The 18,329-nt window shown below is 44.6% G+C and overlaps 2 protein-coding genes across 9 annotated transcripts in view; both read left to right on the top strand.

Annotated features, from left to right (window-relative positions):
• Positions 1 to 18,329, top strand: part of LOC120541271 (cell surface hyaluronidase-like) — a 149,997-nt gene that overhangs the window by 31,756 nt on the left and 99,912 nt on the right. For 2 of the 8 annotated variants that reach the window (XR_005635975.1, XM_039772747.1), the window contains 3 exons: positions 3,832 to 3,972; positions 9,752 to 10,310; positions 15,901 to 16,064. Coding sequence is in view for 3 of the 8 variants with exons in the window: in XM_039772747.1 (XP_039628681.1) it covers positions 3,832 to 3,972; positions 9,752 to 10,310; positions 15,901 to 16,064 (864 nt within the window). In the remaining 5 variants the exon portion in view is untranslated. Of the gene's footprint in view, positions 1 to 3,135; positions 3,739 to 3,831; positions 3,973 to 9,751; positions 10,311 to 15,900; positions 16,065 to 18,329 lie in introns of those variants that run through there. The other 6 variants (XM_039772749.1, XM_039772752.1, XM_039772748.1 and 3 more) reach the window with 5 other exon arrangements.
• Positions 2,798 to 18,329, top strand: part of LOC120541272 (cell migration-inducing and hyaluronan-binding protein-like) — a 218,309-nt gene continuing 202,777 nt past the window's right edge. The window contains exon 1 of the mRNA XM_039772755.1: positions 2,798 to 3,129. The gene's annotated coding sequence lies outside the window, so the exon portion shown is untranslated. The remainder of the gene's footprint in view (positions 3,130 to 18,329) is intronic.

Consider the following 18,329-nt stretch of genomic DNA (forward strand, 5'->3'; position numbering starts at 1 on the left):
TCAGGTTAGATAGTGAAAGACACTATAAAAGAAAAAGATGGATATGAAAAAATACTATACAGTACTGACAGATATACAAGGCACATAATTCTCGTTTATACGTAGAAAAGAGCAGTATATCATGCTTAGAGGAAGCTAGTGAAAGGCACTATATAACAGATAGATTGATAAGTAGTGAAAGGCAATATTAAAAAAATACTTGGCACGATTAGATAAGAAGTGAAAGACAATATCTAACAGACAATTTGTACAAGGCACTATACAATAAATTGGAAAGAAAATCACAATATTCATAGGCAGACAGAGGAACGCACTATATAATGTAATTAACAGATGGAAATGAAAGACACTATACAATGCTGCAAGGAAGGAAGAAAGGAGAGGCACTATATATTTCTCATATATAGGTACAAAAGAGCACTGCTTAATGTTTAGGGAAAGCTTGTATACAATATAAAGAAAAACAGACAGTGAAAGGCAATATTCAATAAAATGTAATTAAACAGATATGAAAAACACTGTATAACGGATATGAAAGGCACTATATAGTGATAGGTAATGAAAGGCAGTATATGATAGATAGATATATATGAAAGGCATTATATACTAGATAGGTAATGAAAGGCACCATATGATTGATTGATTGATTGATAGATAGATAATAAAAATCACTATATAATGATAGACAGATATGAAAGGCATTATATAATGATAGACAGATAGATAGATAAGAAAGGCACTATACAAAACAGATAGGTAATGAAAGGCACTGTAAGATAGATGAATAGGTAATGAGAGGCACTGTATTGAAGATCAATAGATAAAGGCAGCATGTGAATCTCGTTTTTGTTTCTGTCACTGCCACCGATTCACTCTGCGGCTCAGTGCAAGTCGTTACATATATGAATGAAAGGCACTACATTACAGGTACAGTATATGCAGCGCATGGTCCGAGTTTCTGTTCCGACCCCAGCACTGACTCACTCTCCGACTGACCCTGTGAATTTGAGGACATCGTTCAAGATGACATTGATTTTTGAGAAGTATTTTTCCTCGGTTATGGGAGAGAACTGGGTGGCTTTTCGCTGCCAGCTCTCAACGTGAAGTGAACGTGAATATTTGAGACTTTATCATCAGCCGGACCCTTTGGACAGCAATGCGCACACACGCCGCATGGTACCCTCTTTTTCCACAAGCTTAATCCAATTTATGGCTGCAGAGCCTATTTACCGCAGAGTATAACGGAGCGCCAGTCATTGTGGGGGTCTGACACCAGCGTCCATAGGATGTGAGGGGAGCCCCCCCAGTACCAGGTAAGCACGGGGAGAACGTGCCGTTTCGCGAGGTGGTAGCGCTAACCAGCGTGCCAACTTCTCTACTGAATTGTTTTGCAGATTAATATTGGGCTGGCGACTTAACAACATGGTTACGTTTCGTTTTGGCTTCAGGCTCGGGGTCACAACGTGTCAGCGGCGGGATTTGAACCCACACTGAGTCTGAAGCCCAACCTCCAAGTAAAACACTTGATAACAAACAGCGATGGAGCTTTATAAATGCATATGTGTACTTCATTAAAATTACAATCAACCACTCAGTACCATGCAATAACTTGGGATTTGCGCTTCTTATTATACTTTATTAATTTATGTTTTTGATAAAGCTGGCCGAAGTTAATTCTGGCAGCAACCGGCATCAGTTCTTGGCGTGACTCCAGTTCAGGGCTCACCCCCGCACCGAGAGCCAGGCTAACAGCAGGTCACTGTGCGGTGTGACCGACATGAGGGGGCTGAATAAGACCGAGTCCAGGGCGTCATTTAGTCAGGCTCAGCAACCTCCCCATATATCTTTTCGAGACCCTCAACCTATACTATGACATGTTGGCTTTTTAGTACTTTATCACACCATATAAATGGCACCCCCTAGCATTTCAAATAACTCCCTTACCATTTTCCGACTAGAGTCGCCCAAATGATTTTGTTAAATGGGGTATCTGAAATAAAAATAATAATATGGGGGTTGGAGGTCGTAGGGGGGTATGATGGCATGAGAAAGTCCCCCATATCTATCAAGTCATAACATATCCAACAGCGGTCTTGGCGATCGGGGGGTCGATATTATATTTGAGGCGTGAAATGACGCCCCAGAGTCGAGGATAACGCAAAGTCTAAGGAAAGGAGACCCCTAGCACAGAGTTTATTCTGTAAAACTCGGCAATTTTATACTCTGTGCTAGCGTATAGCATAGCATAACATACAGTAACATCGCATCGCTCCGGTAATGGATGAAGCAGGCTTGAGAATGACATGAGATAACAAAACCTTTTTAAATTTCCGTGCTTTGGGTTTAATGTCTAAGCCCACTTTTATCCCACACCTTTCTCTCGAGTTTTTGTAACCTGTTCTCACGCCAGCATCTTTGTCGTCTACGCCATTCGAACATCTCGCTTGCCATCAGACGATTAGAAATCCTGTCAAATTCCACACGCAAACATGACAACGTTAAGTAACCCGAGAAAGACGCCAAGTTCACCAAAAGATTAAAAAGAAAGAAACGAAGAATAAAAACATGCTGTGCCTTAGATGTCGAGACACGTTCCCTGTCTCCTTTTTTTAAAGAAAAAAAAGCTGACCTGTGGAATTCGCTAACTGAGGTTGCACAAAAAGGCTAGAAAATCTGTGGATTTGTGAGGAACACGCCGAGCAGCCAATCGGCGCGGCCGAGGGGCGGGGCGTCCTCTCAGCTGTTGTAAATAGTGAGGCTCGTGCCAAGAGCGCGCTCGAGACGGGTATAAATAACAGCGTGGGGTTTGCAGCAGACAGCAGAGCGGCTGCCGCGGGCTGTCACCTAAGCTGAGTGAGAGCGCGAGCTGCGCGTCGCCGCCGCCTCCGCGACTATCATTACTAACACCACTACCACCACCACCACCACCACCACCACCACCACCGAAGACGACTGGAGAACTTGAGTGAACTTTAAGGGTCGAGGCGCAGGCACGCGGAGTAAAAGTGCCGGTGCTCCCAGCTACAGGTGCACACTGCTGGAGCGCGTAGAGAGTGGTCGCTACTACTGTATTTGGTGGCAGCGGGTTCATTGATTCTGGAAGGAGAAGAGCCGTTCTCTTTGGTATAGGTAAGGAAAGCGCGACGGGAATGCTGCAGTTGAGCATCTCGTCTGGACGGGATCCCGTTTCATTCCCACGAAGCTGTATGGTTAGATGAAGGCACTTGTTGTCTTTTATTGTTATTGAATAACCACGCGGAAATTATCACGGAGGCACGGCAAGTGGCTTGTTTTTTTTTGCGTTCGCTTATGTGTGATGATGATCGGTGTTTGCACTCGTTAATAGATTTAAGATATGACGGGAGGCTACATAACTAATAATATTATTTTAAAAATCCAGACGAATGCTGGAGGAGGACTCGAAACAAACCTCGCCGATGTCCATCTGTAGACTTTTTGTATCAGTGGCAGATAACTCCTACATGGTGTGCAGATTTAAAACGCTACCGGCTTCTTAATAACCACCTACCATATGTGGTTTTGGAAGACCACTACTGGCTTTTCTCTTGTGTTTCTCTGTCTCTCTTTCTCTCACTCTATGTCTAAATAAAGCAGTTGAACTTTTATTCCATGCATTGTTCTCATTCTGGTAAATTCTAAGCAGCCTTGATCGTTAACGGCTTGACTGCTTCTCTAAAACAATGACGCAAATGGACTGGGAGCATAAAGTAAAAAAAGGTTTGTATTTTTTTACCTTTTCATTTTAACATCTTGACTCAAAAATGGATGAGGATGTGAATCACTTTACTGCTAATGCAGAGCTTGTTACAGATGGATGCCCAGATAGGAGTCCAAACTTATCGTCCTGGAACCCTGGACATGATGCAAGCCAAAGGGTTATCATTGGAGAGGGTCAGTTCTTAAGGCTGGAATCGTCTGCCACTTTTCATTCCCTTATTATACAGGATGGCGGTGAGTCAACACTCATTTTTGTTTCTTTAAATGGACTGTGAATGTGTGTGTGTGTGTGTTTAAGGTTTTCTCTGCACTTACAGGTTAATGGGCCATATTTCTTGCACCCAACATTTTGTTGTTCCTGCATGCATAGGACAGAGCTATTTCCAAAATTGCACTGTTTATAGCAGTGGGCAACATGGGGAAACTCGTTATGGTTTGTAGTATTGACCTCAGAAATGAACTCGGGAGGTGAGGGGTGCCCTGGGGCCCCTTATGTTGTTGTTACTGCATATAGAAGATGGAAACATTTCCAAAGTTGTGCTCTTTGTAGCAGTGGGCAGCATGGACAAACTGGTTATGGTTTGTAATCAGAAATTAACTTGGGGTAAGGGGGGCCCAGGGGCCCCTCATGTTGTTGTTACTACATATAGAAGATGGAACTATTTCCAAGGTTTGTATCATTTGTAGTGGTGGGCAGCATGTGGAAAAACTGTTTATAGTTTTTAAAACTGACTTTAGAGTTGAACTTGGGGGTGAGGGGGCCCCTGGGGCCCCTCGTGCCGTTGTTACTACATATGGAAGATGGAACCATTTCCAAGGTTGTATCATTTGTGGCAGAAACAGTATTGTAAAATTCATTGAATTTTGTAATACTGACCTTAGAGGTGAACTTGGGGGTGAGGGGGCCCCAGGGGCCCCTCGTGTTGTGGTTACTGCAGATAGAAGATGGGACCATTTCCAAAGTTGTGCTATTTGTAGCAGTGGGCTGCATGGAAAACTGGTTATGGTTTGTAATACTGATCTTATTTTGTTGTTACTGCATATAAAAGATGAAACCATTTCCAAAGCTTTGTCATTAGTGACAGTGGGCAGCATGGACAAACTGGTTATGGTTTGTAATACTGACCTCAGAAATGAATTTGGGGGTGAGGGGGCCCCCTCATGTTGTTGTTACTGCATATAGAAGATGGAAACATTTCCAAGGTTGTATCATTTGTAGTGGTGGGCAGCATGTGGAAATACTGGTTATAGTTTTTAATACTGACCTTAGAGGTAAACTTGGGGATGAGGGGGGCCCTGGGGCCCCTCATGTTGTTGATACTGCATATAGAAGATGGAACCATTTCCAAGGTTGTATCATTTGTAGTGGTGGTCAACCAACCAACCAACCATTTTCTAACCCGCTGAATCCGAATACAGGGTCACGGGGGTCTGCTGGAGCCAATCCCAGCCAACACAGGGCACAAGGCTGGAACCAATCCTGGGCAGGGTGCCAACCCACCGCAGGACACACACAAACACACCCACACACCAAGCACACACTAGGGCCAATTTAGAATCGCCAATCCACCTAACCGGCATGTCTTTGGATTGTGGGAGGAAACCGGAGCGCCCGGAGGAAACCGGAGCGCCCGGAGGAAACCCACGCAGACACGGGGAGAACATGCAAACTCCACGCAGGGAGGACCCGGGAAGCGAACCCAGGTCTCCTAACTGCGAGGCAGCAGCGCTACCACTGTGCCACCGTGCCGCCCTGTAGTGGTGGTCTGCATGTGGAAAAGCTGGTTATGGTTTTTAATACTGACCTTAGAAATGAACTTGGGAGGTGAGGGGGGCCCTGGGGCCCCTCATGTTGTTGTTACTGCATATAGGAAATGGGTCCATTTCCACAGTTGTATCATTTGTAGCGGTGGGCACCATGTGAAAACTGGTTATGGTTTGTAACACTGACCTCAGAAATGAACTCAGGAGGTAAGGGGGGGCCCTGGGGCCCCTCATGATATTGATACTGCATATAGAAGATGGAAACATTTCCAAGGTTATATCATTTGTCACAGGTAAAAGTATAGGAACACTGGTTGAGTTTTGTAATACTGATGTCAGAGGAGAACATGGGGGTGAGGGGTCCCCTGGGGCCCCTTGGGCCCTTTGTGTTGTTGTTACTACATATATAAGGTAGAGCCATTTATAAGATTGTGGTAACATTTATAGCAAGAATAAGCTTATGAAAACAGGTGTGGTTTTGTCATACTGGCCACAGAGGTGACCTTGGGGTGGCGTGAACCATTGTTTGGGGCCCCACCTGGAATATGGAAAACGTAATGTCAAAGCTTTGGAGTTGCTTCAGTTGGCACTACACATAAAAAGCAAGTCACGTGAGAGTGTGCAGAAGGCGTATGGATTGCAGCAAAGAACATCTGAGATTATGAGCACTTCCATATATTCACAGAAATAATCGATTAAACACAAATCTGGGGAATGGTTTGGAAACAAGTGGTACGGGATAAGGGTACAAAAGTGGTCACCACAAGTGAAGCGTTCAGAACAAAACACAAATGGGTTATAATTCCCAGATTTTAAAACCTAACCGTTAACACCCGTTAGACAGAAATTCACCAAACAAGTGACTCAGGGGGTCAGGATGTTGAACGGAGGTGGTTAGTTTATTCCTACACCTGCCAGGAGCTATGCATGAAGAGAGTTTGGACTGAGAGGTGGCGCCATCAGTAGACCTGAGTGGATGCCAAGAAGCAGAGGACCTCACGAGTGCCACCATACTGTATATGTAGGTGCAGACCTGCTGACTACTCTGTAGGCAGGCATCAAGGATCTGAACTTGATTTGTGCCGCTACAGGAAACCAGTTTAGTGGTCTGAAGAGAACAGTGACATCTGCCCACCTCGGCTGGTCAAACGGCAGACGCGCCTCTTTGTATGTTTTGAATCCTCCACAGTGGCTTGATTCAGCATCGTTTGAATGTCGAATATGAAATTTCATTTCACTTTCGTGCTTTTCAATTCCACTTTGACATACAAGAAGCACAGAGAAAGCTGTAACTGACATCGGACCAGGTGAGCACCTTGAAATTGGGTTTTAATGTGTGTGTGCTGCTGTGCCCTCCTGTTGGACTCCGTCACGCTTACATCCTACACTCCGTTATTTGTGAATGGACAGAAATTCCATTCATTCAACTCCAAAGGGAACAATGTAACTTTGTACACGTATCTTACGCCCTGGAGACCAGTTAAACAAAATCTTTAAAAGTTACCCAGCACTCTTGTGGTTCCATGAAGCATACTCAGAAGTGGCATTCGCAGTTTAGACAATCCTCACCTTTGCATGCTTCACTAGCTCTAGTACTATCCTGCTGTTACTGGCCATTACGGAATAATTGTCACTCATATAACCCCACAGATCGCTTTCTTCTTGACACACACTTTACATTACGACAGTCCATACTCCGATCTCGTGTTTCCACAAATGTCATGTCGATGCCTGACCTCTGTCGCTACGTGTAGTTCACTGGAGATCCGTAAACTTGGGGATGATGATGGAGTGCTGGCGACTTATCTCAAGACTAGCGGTAAATGGTTAACAAGGACTCGGTCGGCCCATCTAGTGGAAAGCAAATAATAATATTTGATATTTTTCATACATCTTGGTCAAGTCTGGGGGTCTCAGACCAAGCATTGAGTCCTGCTCTGACTGACCATGGCATGCAGGTGTTGTCTGTAGCCATTTTGCGGCCCAAACCAGTATAGATATTTCGTAGATGGAGTACAGATTTAACACTTTTCTCAGCATAGATTGGGGGACTCCATTAATTAATAGCAGGGGTCTAAGCATTCACCTTACTCCGATAATGGCCATGACATCACGTGTCCAGTCATTGCAAAGTTTGTGGTCTCATTGGTCTTTGGCCCCTTCTATCACACCGTGGAACATGTTCAACTTCACCAATAAATAGCACCCATCCAGGGCAAAGTCTGTCATCTCATCAGTTATTTGGACCCTCGTACCACACTGTGGAATGAGGTCATCTATACCAATAGAGAGTAAATGATTATGATTTGTATAATTGTATGATGGTCACGATATCATGTGTCCAGCCATTACAAAGTTTGTGGTCTCATTAGTCTTTGGACCCGTATATCACACTGTGGAACATGGTCATCTTCACCAATAAGGAGTAGCTGATGAAAATTTGGATAATGGCCATGATATCCTGAGTCCATCCAGGACAAAGTCTGTGGTCTCATCAGTCTATTGGACCCTCGTACCACACTGTGGAACATGGTGAACTTCACTTATAAATAGCACATGATAATGTGTATGATGGTCACGATATCATGAGTCCATCCAGGGCAAAGTTTGTGGTCTCATTAGTCTTAGGACCCTCATTTCACACTGTGTAACCTGGTCATCTTCATCAATAAAGAGTAGCTGATGATGATTTGTATGATGTTCGTGATATCCTGTGTCCAGCCATTGCAAAATTTGTGGTCTCATCAGTTATTTGGACCCTCGTACCACACTGTGAAATGTGGTCATCTTCACCAATAAAGAGTAGCTGATGATAATTTCCCCTTGGGATTAATAAAGTTATCTATCTATCTATCTATCTATCTATCTATCTATCTATCTATCTATCTATCTATCTATCTATCTAATGGCCATGATATCATGTGTCCATACAGGGCAAAGTCTGTGGTCTCATCAGTCTTTTGGACTCTCATATCACACTATGGAACGTGGTTGTCTTCACCTATTAATAGCACCTAACAATGATTTATATGATTGTATGATGGTCACGAAATATCATGTGTCCAGCCATTGCAGAGATTATGGTCTCGTCAGTTATTGGGACCCTCATATCACACTGTGGAATGTGTCTGTCTTCACCAATATAGAGTAGCATAAGATGATTTGCATAATGGCCATGATATCATGTGTCCTTCCAGGGCAAAGTCTGTGGTCTCATCTTGGACCCTCATATCACACTGTGGAACGTGGTCATCTTCACTTATGAATAGCACATGACAATGATTTGTATGGTGGTCATGATATCCTGTGTCCAGCCATTGAAAACATTATGGTTTCATCAGTCTTTTGGACCCTCGTACCACACTGTGGAATGTGGCCATCTTCCCCACTAAAGAGTAGCTAATGATGGTTTGTATAATGGCCTTGATATCATGAGTCCTTCCAGGGCAAAGTCTGTGATCTCATCAGTCTTTTGGACCCTCTATGGAATGTGGCCGTCTTCAACAATGAATAGCACCTGACAATGATTTGTATGATTTCTATAATGGTCATGATATCATGTGTCCATCCATTGAAAACATTATGGTCTTGCCAGTCTTTTGGACCCTCATACCACTCTGTGGAACGTGGCCATCTTCACCAATAAAGAGTAGCAGATGATGATTTGTATAATGGCCATGATATCATGTGTCCTTCCAGGATAAAGACTGTGGTCTCATCTTGGACCCCCGTTTCACACTGTGGAATGTGGATATCTTCACCACTAAAGAGCAGCTGAAGATGATTTGTCGTTAAATGTTTTATAGAGTATCCACAGGTTCCAAAGTTCTGGGTTCAAGTCTTAGGTGGACTTCACACGTTTCCTGCGTAGCTTTTTTCAGAGTACTCTTGGTTTACCCTCACTTAAACCTCAGGGGTATGTTGGCTGGCAATGAGCGAGCCTTGTAGGGTTGGTTCCTCGCTGCCAGATAGGCCATAGCTCCTGCAACGCTGAACTGGGTCAGCCATTTGAGCGTTCACAGTATGCGTCTGTCCTCTTGGATCCTATTATTTAACAGTGTAAACTTTTAGTCTTCCCAGTGTGAGTGAGCATACGCATCACGGTGGACTGGCACCCTGTCTGGTGTTGATTCCTACCTGGTGCTGCCAGGATTGAATTAAACCAGTTGGAGAATGTGTATACTCTTGACGTGCACCCGATCCACGTCTGGGACAACCCTTGGGTAATCTCTACTTACTTCTCTTTCAGGACTTCTTGTCTTTGCAGATAACCCCAAAAATCCCATCACGCTACGATCCCGACACATTCTTATTAAAGACGGTGGGGGGCTGCATATTGGTTCCCAAAATTGCCCTTACAATGCCACAGCCACCATTTCTTTATATGGGAAGTCTACAGAGGACACCTCTGTCAGAGGCTTTGGAAGGAAGTTTCTTGGTGTGGATGCCAGGGGCACTCTGGAGCTTTATGGGAGAAAACCAGTATCTTGGACTTTTCTGACCCGAACTCTATATGCGAAGGGGCTGCAGTACGGACCGTATAAATTTGAGAGATACTGGGGAAGCCGAGGGATTAATATAAGGATTATAGATGACGGGACCGCTCAAGTCCTGGCAGCGGATCGATTTGATACGCACATGACGGTCAACGAAAGCAGAAGACTGAAGGACTTTCTGAGTAGGCAGCCACCCGGGGTCATCGTAGCAATGGCAGTGGGAGATTCCGCATCCAGGAATTTGCCGAGAGACGTTCGGGAGGATATCATGGAAGTCCTTGGGAGCAGACACATCCGACATTTGGGATACAGGTAATGATGACCTTCTTCTTATTCTTGATTATTAAAACTCTCTGCTATGTAAAGATGGCGCCCTTCTTAATTATGAATAGTCCCTGTCTTATATATGTAGTGCTGTGAAAAAGAAATTGAATTGCTTGCAGGCTACTAAGGATTAAAAGCTGTTTTATTACAACGGCGGGTTATTCACACAGACGTCTGTCATAAGATAAGGTGAACCTGGGTAACTTCCTTTAAAGGAACGCGTCCATTAGACACAGGAAAGATGACCTTTCCTTGTTAAAGGGGCCCCTCTTGAACTCTTATACAAAAATGAAATGGTTGGCCAAATTGGGGAAATGCTTAGATGCTGTTTCATAAGTAAGGGGGAAGAGAGAAAAATGAAAATAAAAAGCCAAATGAAACCGGAAAACGTTGCTCTTCTGCTTTGCAAAGCACGAATCCACGTACTGAATAAAGACCTGATTGAACTGTCCCGTCTTCCTCGGCTGTTACTTCCACAGCGCCTTTTCCTGTCTAAATGAATGTGCCCCCTTCACATTTACATTTGTCATTTACAGTGCCGCACGTGCTCTTCATTTAATATTGCAAGGTAGAATGATGTAACGCTTATTATGGGATTACCTTGGACAGCTCCAGGCCACTTCAGCTCAAAATATTCACGAGAATTTGCCCGTTGTTACCAGTGGCAAGTATTATTATTGAGATTTTTTTTTCCTTTAAGTAAAAAATGCAAAATTGGCCGGTTGTGAAATTATCAAAAATAATAAACAATAGAATTTATAAAAAAAAAAAAATGGGACCATATGATCCTGCAGAGAAGTCATGGAAACTCTCAATCCATGTTAACTGGCAGCTCTAACATGTGCCTGAGTGGGCTTGATGCTTGGCATCCCATTCAGGATTGGTTCCTATCTCATGCCCATGGATGAATCCAGGACTACAAATAATTTCTTGCTTGATAATTGTGCCAAGTTTGATACGGGTAAAGTGGTGCCCCCTTGGCTCTTCTTTACTCCTCCACTGTTCTAACATCGGCCACATTCTGTTAGCTTACCTTAAAGCAATAGGAGTGTTGCCCTTTTTAATTTACATGCCAGGCTCACCCTTTTCACAGGATTCTTGGCATACACAGGAATAGGTTGGGTCGTCCCAGTAGGAGTGGGCTCTGTGATGGGCTGGCGTTATGAATGAGTGTGCCCTTTACTTGGCATCACATTCTGGGTTGGTTCTTACCTTGTGCCAATGGATGAATCCATGTCTACCACCCAAATTTAAACACTAATGTCTTCCTTGATCATTGTGCCAGGTTTGTTATGGGTAAAGTGGTGCCCCTTTGACTCTTGTTTTGTCATGCATTGTTCTAACATCAGCCACAGTCTGTTAGCATACCTTAAAGCAATAGGAGTGTTGCCCTTTTTAATTCACATGCCAGGCTCACCCTTTTCACAGGATTCTTGGCATACACAGGAACAGGTTGGGTCGTCCCAGTAGGAGTGGGATCTGTGATGGGGTGGCATTATGCATGAGTGTGCCCTTTACTTGGCATCCCATTCCGGATTGGTTCTTACCTTGTGCCAATGGATGAATCCATGTCTGCCACCCAAATGAGACACTAATATCTTCCTTGATCATTGTGCCAGGTTTTTTATGGGTGAAGTGGTGCCCCTTTGGCTTTTCTTTACTCCTCCGTTGTTCTAACATCAGCCACAGTCTGTTAGCGTACCTTAAAGCAATAGGAGTGTCGCCTATTTTAATTCACATGCCAGGCTCACACTTTTCACAGGATTCTTGACATACACAAGGGCAGGGTGGGTTTTCCCAGTAGGAGTGGGCTCTGCGATGGGCTGGCACTCTGTAGAGGGTTTGTTCTTTCTTTGCGCCTGATTCTGAAAGGATAGATTCAAAATGATCCCAAATTGGATTTAGACAATTTAAGGATATTGTCTGGAAGACCACCACATTGACTGGTATGGGTGGAGTGGTGCCCCTTTGCCTCTTGTTTAATTATTGACTGTTCTAATTTCAGCCAGTCTATTGGCATACCTTAAAGCAACAGAAATGTCACACATTTTCATTTGTGTGCCAAGCTCACGCTTTTCATGTGAGTCTTGCCATGGACGGGTGCCCTTTTCTTATGTTTATGTGAGTTTTCCCAGTAGGAGTGAGCCCTGTGATGGGCTGGCATTATGCATGAGTGTGCCCCATATTAGGCATCCCATTCCAGGTTGGTTCCTACCTTGTGCCAATGGATGAATCTGGGTCTACCACTCAAATTTAAACACTAATGTCTTCCATGATTATTGTGCCAGGTTTGGTATGTGTAAGATGGTGCCCCTTTGGTTCTTCCCAGATTTGGAATGGGGAAAGTGGTGCCCTTTTGTTCTTATAAGGTTTGGTATGGGGAAAGTGGTGCCCCTTTGGCTCTTGTTTGATCATGCATTGTTCTAACTTCAGACCCAGTCTGTTGGCATACCTTAAAGCAATAGAAATGTCACACATTTTAAATCACATGCCAGGCGGATCATGCGTTTCACGAGATTCTCGACATAGACTGGTGCCCTGTTCCTGTGCCTGTGGTGGGGCTTGTGATAGGTTGGCACTCAATGACTCAATACGACTATAAACTAAATTAAGTGGCTTTGAGAATGTCAATATAAATGCCAAGTGCCAGGCTCACGCTTTTCACGTGATTCTTGCTGCAGCCCGGTGCTCTGTTCCTGTGTCTGTGGTGGGTTTTACCAGTAGGAGTGGGCCCTGTGATGGATTGGCACTATGTAAAGGTCTGCCTTGCACCTAATGTTGAAGGGATAGACTCAAAATGGCCCCAAAGTAAGAATGTTGTCTGAAAGACCACCACATGGTCTGGCATGGGTTAAGTAGTGCCCGTTTTGGCTCTTTTTAATCCTTCATTGTTTTAACTAGGCATCCCTTAAAATAATTGAAATGTCACAAATTTCAATTCATGTTCCCGGCTCATGTGTTTCACATGGTCCCGGCCATAGCCTGGTGCCCAGTTCCTGTGTCTGTGGTGGGTTTTTCCAGTAGAAATGAACCCAGTGATGGTTGGCACTCAGTGTGGAAGGGGTGTTTCCTACTTTGCGGCTGTTGCTGCCCCAAAATGACCCTGACTTGGATTAAATGGCTCACCATGTGGACTGGTATGGGTTAAGTAGTCATAACGCCCCCCCAACTTGGCTCTTGTTTAATCATTCATTGTTTTAATTTAAAGTAAAAAACACACACACACGCACATTTTGATTCAGGTGCCAGGTTCACACATTTCTGATGTTGAGATTTCCTGTTAAAATCTCATTTCCGTTACTGCTGGCTGTGTGGCCTTTTTTTAAACATGAATGAGAGCCACGCAACAATAGCAATGGGCAACTCTTGTTCGGAAAATGTTTTGCATGGGGGGAATGAGATAAAGCAACTTCTACTGTAACGAGCCGATTTAGCCATCTGACAGAGCCCGGGTGTCAGCGGGATCAGCGTGGCCGGATTGTGCACCCGCATCCACCACTGGCTGTTCTTTGGGTTCTGTCACCTTCCCTGTTTAATGATGTCGTGGTCGTCTGTCTGTCTGTCTGTCTGTCTGTCTGTCTGGCTGGCTGGCCATCTGAGTCAGTTTTTCCAGTACGAGGCAGGAGATAACCCTGCACAGAGTGCCAGGGCATCACAGGGCTCGCTATCAGAGGGGGTCTCCCATGACCCTAAACTGGATCTAAGGAAGTTATCTGAAAGTCCACCACCACATGGACTGGTATGGGCAACCTGGTGTCCCTTTTGGCTCTTGTTTAGTTATTCATTATTTAGCCATGGGTTGTTGGGAGCCCTTAAAGTCATAACATTTTAATTCTTGTACTAAGTTCACACATTTCTGTAACTGTGATTTCCTGCAATTTGCTGATAACAATCTTATTTTTTTTATAATTTCCATGTTGGTTATTCTCTGGGTTTAATTTTTTTTTAAAAAACCCTATAGTTGTTTATAATTGTAAATGAGGCTGGAGACCTGCAGTGCATTTTCTTATTATGAATGCTTATGATGCACCGTCTGTTGGAATGACAGATGCCATGCATGTGTCTCTCTTATATGCGGTTTGGTATAGGGATTCATTAAAGCCCTGTTAATGTTTGTGATGCGCCATCTGGTGGAATAACAAATGCAGTGCAGTTTATTATTAGTAATGTTTGGGATGCATCATGTTTTGTAATGACAACTGCAATGCAGACATGTTTGTTATATGCCATTTGGTATGGAGATTTGTAAAGGCTGCAATTAATGTTTGAGATGCGCCATCTGTTAGAACGACAAACGCAATGCATTTCATTATTTCATATGTTTGGGATACGCCATCTGTTGGAATGACAAATGTGTCTGTTATATGCCATTTGTTATGGTGATTTGTAAAGCCTTGTTAATGTTTGGGGTGTGCCATCTGTTGGAATGACAACTGCAATGTAAATATGTCTGTTGTATGGAGATTTGTAAAGGCTACAATTAATGTTTGAGATGCGCCATCTGTTAGAACGACAAACGCAATGCATTTCATTATTTCATATGTTTGGGATACGCCATCTGTTGGAATGACAAATGCAATGCAAATGTGTCTGTTATATGCCATTTGTTATGGTGATTTGTAAAGCCTTGTTAATGTTTGGGGTGTGCCATCTGTTGGAATGACAACTGCAATGTATTTATTGCATATGTTTGGGATGTGCCATCTGCTGGAATGACAATTGCAATGCATATGTCTCTGTTGTATGCCATTTGGTATGAGGATTCGTAAAAGCAGTGTTAGTCGCTGGGATGCACCATCTGTTGGAATGATAAATGTAATGCATTTTTTTTTATTTCAAATGTTTGCGTAACACCATCTGTTGGAATGACAGAGACATGGCAACCAGGTGAAAACACACAGATGCACAGACACAAAGACACTTCTTCTTTTATTATTATATTATTATTTGTTTATTATTATTATTATCGTTCACCTTTTCTACCATATTCCTCTAAATGCCTTTAGCTTTCCTAATCCCTTTCTTAATGGATGCCCTTGTGGCTGAATGGTTTCCTTCCAAAGCGCCATGTTTAATTGCCTCTGTAATACGCCCTCGCCATAGACTGATGCCCTGTTCCTGCCTTTTTGTGGCCGAGTCCTGTGATGCCCTGGCACTCTGTGCAGTGTTGGGTTCCAGTCCATCGCAGCTGCCAACCCTCCCACCCCCATGACCCTGATCTGGGTTAAGAGGATTTGAGAAAGTTCTCTGAAAGACTGGCACCTGGACTGGTGTGGATGAAGTGGTGCCTCTTTAGTTCTTGTTTAGTCATGCATTGTTCCAACTCCGGCTGTGCTTTATTGGCATCCCTTAAAGCAACGGAAATGTTGCACGCATGCCCCCCGCGATCACCCCCACACCCCCTCCCATGTTTCCTCCAGATAGAATTTTAAAGCACATGCAGGCACAAAAGTGGAAAGGAAGCTAAAGGTGTTGTGTGTCTGAGCGATCCTCTTGCAGCGAGTCGGCTATCCCGTCACTTAGTGATCCTCTAAAGTGGTCCGTGAAGGGGTCCTGAGTGTCGCTACTTGTTTCTTAGGCAGCCATGGGCCTTGGTAGGGACTGTTGGAGGGGCAGCGGCCAGCGAGAGCAGGCGACTGTATCATTCAATTGGATCTACGGGAAGAGCGACAGCGAGACGGCACTTCCAGAAGTACGATGGGACGTCCTTCACTGTCACGGCCTACAGTGAATGGGTAAAAGGTTTAGTGTCACTGCTCCATTTCACCAATCCGCCGCCTTTGCCAAAGCTCGCTTCAGGTCTTCAGACAATGCCGCTAAGGACTTTTTCCTCTTGGCTTGCTTTTTAAATGCCTCGTTTTTCCTCCTCCTACATCCTGTTTATTGTTCATTCTGGGTTCAGTTGTGAGTGATTACTAATTGAAACTGTGGAATGAATGAAGAAAGTTAATGTTACTGAGCATCTTGGCGTTCATTTGAAGGAAGTCATCTCCTGTGCAGGCGTGTCGCATTCGGAGTTCCAAATGAAGCCGAGTCCTCCTATAGGAAGCCTACGGCACGTCTCCGCGTTCATAAAAACTTGGGTACTCCGCGGGGTGGCGCAGGTGCCTTCACAGTAAAGCCTCTCACCCCGGGCCCACCCAGCATGGTGTTTCCACGTTCTGATCCACTTGGGTTTCCTCCCACAGTCCAAAAGACATGCAGGTTGGGCGGGTTGCTGATGTTGGTTTTGTTCCTGGCACGTGTACCACCCTGCAATGGACTGGCACCCTGTCCAGGAATTGCTCCTGCCTTGCACCCTGGGCTTTGACTCCAGCTTCCCCGCAGCCCTGCTCAAGGTAAAATGGGTTTAGAAGATGGATGGACGGATCAATCTCATAGTCCAGAGGGTCTTAAAAGCCCACCCAAATGTAAAAAAGTAGATTCAATTGAGAAAATCCTGAGGGTGTCTGCCCAGCAAGGAAGGCCACTCTTTGTCTCAATCTGGCAAAGATGGCGGCATGTCTGACTTCAAGTTGGCAGCATCGGGTTCTGAGTCCCACCCATGTCGAAGACCCCTATGATGACCCATTAATGAAGCTGTTTTCAGATTATAATGCTGCAAACTTCACCCAAACAGCATCCTGCCACACATGAGAGCAAGAAGGTAGAAACTTACAGTTTGGTGGCCTGCATTGGTCATCTAAAAGAGCATGGGTGTCATGGGGGCACACAGCCGAGTCACCGACCCAGATTCCTTTGTTTTAAACTCTACCCTTCCATCCTCACAAGTTCTTTGGGTTCTTCACTTTTTTGCCCCCAAATCCCTGTGTTAGTGTCATTGTGCCTGCAAGGTGGGTCTTGTGATAGACTGTTGCCCAGTTCTTCTGCCTGGGTGGCTGGCATTGTAGATAAGTGTGCCCTACATGGTGTTTCATCCAGGGTGGGCTCCCACCTTGTGCCCACGGATGAATCGAGCACTACCATCCAAGTTTTACCACTAATTTCCTGCTTGACTTACTGTGCCAAGCTTGATATGGGTAAACCGGTGCCTACCCCTTGGCTGTTGTTTAATTGTTCATTGTTCTAACTTCAGCCACAGTCTGTTGGCACACCTTAAAGCAATAGAAATGTTGCACCTTTTCATTCACATGCCAGGCTAATGCTTTTCATGTGATTCTTACCATGGCCCTGTGCCCTGTTCCTGCACCTGTGTGGGTTTTCCCAGTCAGACTTAGTGCCCAGTGATGGGCTGGCATTATTCATGAGTGTGCTTGGTGCTTGGCATCCCAATTAGGGTTGTTTCCCACTTTCTGCCCCTGCAAGAATCAATGGCAAACAATTGGAAATTTGCCCTTACAATCTTAAATGGTTATTGTGCCAAATTTGATACGGGTAAAGTGGTGCCCATTTGGCTCTTATTTAATCCTGCATTGTTCTAAGTTCAGCCACAGCCTGTTGGCATACTTCAGAACAACAGAAATGTCACACATTTTAGTTCATGTGCCAGGCTCCCGCTTTTCACAGGATTCTTGACATACACAGGAGCAGGGTGGGCTCTGTGGTGGGTTGGCACTCTGTAGAGGGTCTATTCTTGCTTTGCACCTGATGCTGATGGGATAGGCTCAAAGTCTCCCCAAATTAGATTTAGACAATTTGAGGATGTTGTCTGGAGGACCACCATGTGGACTGGTATGGGTGAAGCGATGCCCCTTTGGCTCCTAAGTTGTTGTCACTTCTGTCAGTCTGCTGGCGTACCTTAAAGCAATAGAAATGCCACGTGCCAGGCTCATGCTTTTCGTGTGATTCTTGCCGTAGCCCGGTGCCCCATTCCTGTGTCCATGGTGGGTTTTCCCAGTCGGAGTGGCCCCTGTGATGGGCTGACACACTTTAGGGGGATTGGTTCCTGCCTTGCGCCTGATGCTGATTGGATAGCCTCTGCCCCAAAATGACACTAAATTGAATTAAAAGGATATGAAACGAAATGCGTTACCAGGAGCACGACGGGGTCGTAGCAGCTTATTGTAC

The sequence above is a fragment of the Polypterus senegalus genome, chromosome 12 (genome assembly GCF_016835505.1).
Source record: "Polypterus senegalus isolate Bchr_013 chromosome 12, ASM1683550v1, whole genome shotgun sequence".
In the NCBI taxonomy this organism is placed as follows: Eukaryota; Metazoa; Chordata; class Cladistia; order Polypteriformes; family Polypteridae; genus Polypterus; species Polypterus senegalus.